Consider the following 7529-nt stretch of genomic DNA (forward strand, 5'->3'; position numbering starts at 1 on the left):
AAGAAATATTGTGTCACTCACAAAGTATCTACCGCTTACCATCCTCAAATGAATGGTCAAGCTGAAGTGTCCAATAGAGAAGTGAAGTCCATCTTGGAAAAGACGTTGAACCCAAGTCGAAAATATTAGAGGTTGAGGTTAGATGATGCATTATGGGGCTTAAAGAACGACCTATAAAACTCTTATTGGTATGTCACCATATCGGTTGGTCTTTGGTAAGTCTTGTAATCTTCCGGTCGAGCTTTAGCATAATGCTTTTTGGGCGGTCGACTTTGAATATGAGAATGGATGAGTCGGGTGAGTACCATAAATTGCAATTTCAAGAGCTAGAAAACATTAGGAATGAATCGTATGAAAATGCGGCGATTTTCAAGGAGCGAACAAAGGCATGGCATGATAAGATGCTTGCTAGAGAGACATTCATCGTTGGTCAAAAGGTTTTCCTCTACATATCTCGCCTTCGGTTATTTACGGGTAAGCTAAGGTCAAGATGGGTTGGTCCATTTATTGCTACTCAAGTCTTTCAACATGGAGTGGTGGAGATTCGTAGTCCTTCAACGGAAAAGATTTTCAAAGTGAATGGGCACCGTCTTAAGCCATATTATGAGGGATTTCAAAAGGAAGCGGTCGAGGGAATTGATCTTATCCCATTTATGAAGATTGATCTTCTCATTCTCATGTCGAGCCACGACATTAAATAAAGTGCTTTATGGGAGGCAGCTCGATTTATTTTTATCGTTATTTTCATTCTAGATAGTTAGTTTAATTTTCATTATTATTGAATTAGTTTCATTTAATCTCATTTTTACATGTGTTTTGTAGGTATAATTTGAAAAAAATTTATTTAAAAAAAAAGGAAAAGGAAAAGGCAAAGAAAAAATTTTAATTTGAAAAGATGAAGGCCAAGCGGCTAATCTGCCGCACATAGCAGCAACACGAACAGAAACTCGGGGAAGCAGCTCTCACCAAGCTGCCACCGGCGGCAAACCAACAGCTCTAGCGGCTCCTCTACTGATCCCCTAGCTGCCTCTCTCGGCCAATATTCCGCCCTAAAGGCTGAATCAAGACACAGGTATACTTCTTTCCGTCATTCTCTTGTCTATTCATTTCTCTCATAAACTGAAAACAAGAGCAGCAAACACAATAATTCCCATTCAATATTTCTACTACATATATTCTAAATCACACAAATTTGGTTCTAATCTTTCATTTCTCCTTCAAATTATCCATTTTCGTTATAATTCATTCAAAATAATTGAAGCTTTCGAGTTTTCGAAACCTTAGCAATAGGGATTTCGAAATTTTCGAATTGGGGCGTTTGTTTTTTTTGGGAAAGTGTAAGTATATATATCAACAAAATATACATCATCCGAGTTCAGTACAAAAACGTATAACAAACAAGCCCATGGCTACCAAATTAATTTGATAACTAATTCAATGAATACTCCTAATCCATACTTCATCAGATGTAGTGAGAGCCGAGACATTCCTTGCCCAAAACCTAGATAAAACTCCTTGAATGGCTTGATGGACGACCACTTTGGGATGAATCACCTGCTGCATAAGTCTAGCTTTGTTACGTACTTGCCAGATCAAGTAAGTTAAGTGAACATGGCAAGCACTGACAAGTCTTCTTCTAAGTATGCTTCTCCTTCTTCCTCTTCTATTCCATTGAACCATGTCATTGGGATTGAAATCCACCTGAAGTTTTGCCTGTAATAAGGAAACACATCTACTGCTAAAAGAGCATCCAAACAACAAGCAAGTATGACTTTCAGTTGCATTGTGATAGAGATAGCAAGTCATATCAGTGCCTCTACCCATACGAGCTAGCCTATCCCTAGTAAGCAATCTGCCAAGATTAGCTGCCCAGTAAATGAAAGAAGTCATAGGCACATTCATAGCATTCCAACAGGTCTTCCACCAAGAAATACGAGGTATGCTCTGTCTCAACAAGTTATACCCAGCTTTGATAGTATACTCATCAGAAGATCCCAACCACAAATCAGAAGTGTATGCAGTCCTCACCTTAGCCATGATGTGAACAATTTTTTTCCAAGACCAACTACAATCTTGTGGAGGAGAATAGTTGGTCCAGTGGGAGCCCTTCAAGTAGAAATGATTAATCCATCTAACCCACAAATGGTCTTTCTTATAAGTAACCCACCAAACATATTTTCCAAGCATGGCCATGTTCCAGATTTTAGCATTTTTAAGGCCTAAACCCCCCTCTTCTTTGGGTGTGCAGCATTGATCCCAATTGACAACAGGGGCATGCATATAAGAATATGTACCCCCCCAAAGATAGTTCCTGCAGATACTATCTATTCTATTCATGATGCAATTAGGGATAAGGATAATGGAGGCCCAGTAGGAATGCAAGGTATGTAGAACATAAGTAACTAAGGTAAGTCTACCAGCAGAGGATAGATGATTAGCCCCCCAAGCCCTTATTCTTGCAGTAATCCTATCAATTAATTTCGTTCCCTCATTCTTAGTTAGCTTCTTGGAAGAGATAGGGATGCCTAAGTATTTGAAGGGAAGAGATCCTTCCTTAAAACCAGAAATTTGAAGAACATCAGCCTTTACCTGAGGCCTGACACCATTAAAATAAATTTCTATTTTGTCCTTGTTAAGGTGCAAGCCAGATGCAGCTGAAAAAGTGGAAAAAGCTCTAAGAATCCACATAATAGAAGTATCATGCCTTTACAGAACAGGAACAAGTCGTCAGCAAAGAATAAGTGATTCAATTTCAAGTGACCACACATGGGATGGAATCTGAAGTTATCCTGGTGCCCAACCACAGTAAGAATTATGGATAAATAGTCCATACAGATAGTAAAGAGCAGGGAAGACAAAGGATCCCCTTGTCTAATTCCTCTCTTGCCATGGAAGAAGCCAAAGGAATTTTTATTTAAAGATAAAGAGTAAGAAGGAGTAGTAATACAGACCATTATCCAGTTAATGAATTTCTTAGGGAAGTTCAAAGCTTGAAGCATCTGATGAAAAAACTCCCACTCAACACTATCATAGGCTTTCTTCAAATCAATATTGAGGAGACAACAGGGAGATGCAGTCTTTCTGTTATATAACTTCACAATATCTTGGCAAATTAGAACATTTTCCACAATGTTCCTACCCTTCACAAAGCCTCCTTGACTAATGTTCACTATGTCAGGAAGAATCTTACCCAATCTATTGCATAAGAGCTTTGCAATATATTTATATAGGGTATTGCAACAGGCTATAGGTCTGAATTCAAGCACACTCTTAGGGTTAGAAAATTTGGGGATCAAGCTTATATTGGTAGTATTAAGTTGTTTAAGTAGCTTACCAGTAATAAAAAAATCCTGAACATCAGAGCTAACATCATAACCAACTATGTCCCATGAATCTTTAAAAAACTGACTGGTGTAGCTATCAGGGCCAGGACTTTTTGAGGCAGGAATAGAGAATAGACATAGTTTAATCTCTTCATTAGTAACAGGCTGGAGAAGAATATTGACATGGTTCTCAGTAATGCAGTTGCCGGTTCTGACAGTAGGTTTATGAACCTTAACAGTAGAGCTAGAGGAGCCTAGCAGGTGAGAGTAGTAAGCCAAGAAAGCCTACTCAATAGCCTGAGCATCCTGATGTATGATACCAGAAGCATCTGCTATTTAGAAGACCTTATTATGGATCTGCCTCGCTTTGATTTTACTATGAAAGAACCTGAATTCTCATCACCCCCAGATTCCGCTCCACCTTAGCTTTCTGATGCAGGAAACTAGTAGAAGCTTTGCTCAGAGTTCTATATGATTCAGCAGCCACTTGTTCAGCAGCAAGAATTTGTTGATCATGAGGGTTAGAGTGCATCTGAGACTGTAGGTCATCAAGAAGAAGTTTAGCAATCTCAGCACTCTTTTCTATGTCAGAAAACTTGTTTTTGTTCAAATATTTCAGAGGCTGCTTTAAGGCTTTGAGTTTGGACACCACTTGGAAAATTTTGACCCCTGCTATAGGCTTCCTCCATTCATGGCTGATAATATTTGTGAAAGAAGGGTCCATACTCCACATGTTGAAATACTTAAAAGAGGGTCTGCTATTAAGTTTAGTGGTTCTACGTTGACAAATGCAGGGGCTGTGGTCAAAAATACCTTCATTCATGAAGAAAGCAGTGCTAGCAGTATAGAGGTAAGTCCATTCAATGTTGAAGAGGAATCTGTCAATTCTAGAGAAAACACGAGTAGAAGGAGAGTGCTTGTTGTTCCAAGTGAAGTAATCCCACAGTAATCAACACATTTTCTAAAGTCTCTAATCTCAGACCAAAGAACCTCACTACCCAATATTTCATTAAAATTAAGCAAAGAATTAAAATCTTCACAAAGACACCAAGCCTTATCATTATGATCTTTAATTTGAGTGAGATCATCCCAAATCCTTTGTATTTCATCATCTGAATTAGAGCCATACACCACAGTATATGTGAAACTATCCCCAGAACCAATCTCAGTGACATCCACAGAGATATGCTGATCAGAGCTAGAAATGAGTTGAACATTGAAGATATGTGGTATCCAAATAATCTAAACTCTGTTGGAATATGTGTCCTCCGACAATAATGCGATCACGACTGTTGATCATGATGATCACATGTTTAAGTCTCATTAAAATGAATACAATTGGGAAATAATTTTGTTACTGTCAACTGGTTAACATATATCGGTAATGATTGGCTGACTAGAGTTTGACATTACTGTCGTGTGACGGTGGTGATCAGTTGACCCCCTAGGTCATACCTAAAGGGCAACACTCTTAATTGATTATTTAATTAATCGTATAATATTACGAGTTAATTAAATTACTTGAAAATTGACGGACGATTTTGGAAGTAAAATTTACGTATCATATTGAAATGTGATTAAATAAGATACGGTCTGAGTAATTGAATTGTATCATTACTCGGATGAAATAATTGTTTAATGTAACAATTAAATTGAATGAATTATTATAAATACAATCAGTTGTGATTTATAAATTGGTAAAATTTTTGGCATAAGTAATTATGAAATTACTAAGTCAATTTTTGTATGTGACGTATTTTTATTAATACGTTGATTTTTGATATGATAAAAATTACATAACAAATATATGTGACATGTGACATGTAACATATAGACAATTGACAAAAATAATATGGACTCTATATTATCCATTGTGCCGAAATAAAAGGTTAGTGGAAGCTAATATTGTGTTTGTTTAATTATTATAAGAACACAATGATTACCTACATTCCTAGCCATGCAACCCTAATATTCTTGTGAAGACAAAGGTGTTCATGCATTGGCTCCCCAAAACCCCTCCTCTTACCCGGTTTTGAGAAGGCAAAAGCCATCATGGCTTTTGTTTTATTTTTACCTAATAATATACAAAATGTTGTATATCATTATTCATTCTATTCCATCATCAAATATAGAGATTTCTAGTGAGATAAAATCCTCTCTTCTTCTCTCTTAAAAACCGAAACAAATAAGTGTTTTATAAAAGTTTTGGTTCAATTTTCTACCTTTGATTAATATTATAACTAGTATTTGTAATATTAATTATATTAAGAGGAGCCTTGGGTATAATACATAGGGAGAGATCTTACACTTAGATCTTTATTCTTCCATTGTAAAAGCTCAAGAACAAGAAGAGAAAGGTGATCTCTCTTGTGCCCTAATAGCCGAAATTTACAATGTAAGGACATGATTTCTCCTCTATTTATATTATTGTTTGCATGCATAAGATCCGTTTTAATTTTATGACAAATTAGTTTTGACATATTTGAGTATGTTAACATGTATATGAATCTACATTTCCTTCAATCGGTATCATGAGCCACGGTTGTTTGCATGCAAATTGGTTAAAAGTTTTTCCGAGTTATATGAATAACAAAATAAAACTTGTAAAATTTGTGTTATTATGATATATCACGAAATTATTACATGCATGTTAATATTTCTGGTCCTAAAGTGTTTTAGGATATTTTGGTTAATTTTTCGGATTTTTATTGTTCATAATTTACAATAATGGCATTTAAATGTGATTTTATGAGTAAAAATGTCATTTTTGGTCTAAAAATAGCTATACTTCGAATTTTCACTTGGTTTTTGGATATGTTGTTACATATATTATTTTGAGATAACCTGTAAATTTTCATAATTTTTGGACTTGTTATGCTCGAAAAATGAATTTTTCATCATTAAATTCGGATTTAAGAGAAAAATAGGTTAATATGAGTTAAATTTCGAATCTGGTCATAGAAAATTTATATGTTGTCACATGCAATTTTACAAGATGTGTTTAAAATAATTGGCTATAAAGAAGTCTTTTAGCATGATTTATGAATTTTGAAGAAAAATGGCATAAATAGTGACATTATTAGTGAAAATTAATAAAATATAATCTATGACTTAGGAAAAACGTCTAATGTTGCATTTTATTATATTTTTTTCAGATCTAAAATTGAAAGGTTAATGAAAATAATTTTTCCATGTTTTTATGATTATTTTATTAAATATCGATAAACCGCAACATTGTTTTTAGGAAAATTTTCAAATTTTTTTAACCTAAGATTTTGAACATTATGAGTGTCATGGAATTTTTCCAGAACGTTCATGAATTTAAATTTCAAATTTTGAATTTATTTGAAATTTTTCGATTTATTTGAAGTTTAATGGCTTATTTTTGAAATTTTTGGTCCATTTATGAACAATTTTGTAAATAAAGGTTAATTATGGTCAAATTATTAGTGAAGACTATATTTTGAGTCCTAAGAGGTTAGGGTAATTAACTTATGCATAAATATGAGTTTATGCATTTTTGTGATTATAAAATGTTGAAATCATGCAAACCGTAAAAAACCAAGAGTAATATACGATATTGGCTAATTAAAGGCGATTTAGCATAAAAATTGAGCATGTTTATACATATTATAATGCTGCATTTTTCTTTATGATTGTCATAATTTTAATTTATGTAATTTTGAATTATGTAATTTTACTTAGTATGGCCTTAGATTTTAATTGGTATTTCTAAAATGTATGGGAATATCGATTTGGTTGTAATTTTATTGTGATCTCGTATCACCATTTTGTAATTTAATAGATTTATTTTATTTTAGTTACAAATGTATAATAGGAAATTATGTAATTCATTATGTAATTTTATTCATTCCGGAGTTCCAAAAGACGGATTACTTCAAGAATGGCGATACATAAAGACGGTGTTACCTCGAGATGCGTGCCACAACCGAAGTTCAAGGGACCAATGGAGTTGGTTTCCGAATGTGTAATAGATTAATAGTTTTTCTTTTTAGGAAGGCCATACTAGGATTTATTTATTTTATGCTTGCATTTTATTTTATGTCACATGCATCGCTAAATCGCCATAACTAAACATGCATTGTCTTTTTATCGAGTTTATCGACCGTGTCAATTAGAATTATCGTAGTTCACCGCTTTAGTTCACTTAAAACGTGATAGATAATAAATTGACATGACCTCTCG

General features: G+C 34.3%; 1 protein-coding gene across 1 annotated transcript; it reads left to right on the forward strand.

Moving 5' to 3' along the window:
* Positions 1–284: 284 nt before the first annotated feature.
* Positions 285–701, forward strand: LOC141628962 (uncharacterized). Its single transcript, XM_074442041.1, has one exon. It carries the CDS (start codon positions 285–287, stop codon positions 699–701), a length of 417 nt encoding a protein of 138 aa, XP_074298142.1.
* Positions 702–7529: the final 6828 nt, after the last annotated feature.

The sequence above is a fragment of the Silene latifolia genome, chromosome Y (assembly GCF_048544455.1).
Source record: "Silene latifolia isolate original U9 population chromosome Y, ASM4854445v1, whole genome shotgun sequence".
Classification (NCBI taxonomy): Eukaryota; Viridiplantae; Streptophyta; class Magnoliopsida; order Caryophyllales; family Caryophyllaceae; genus Silene; species Silene latifolia.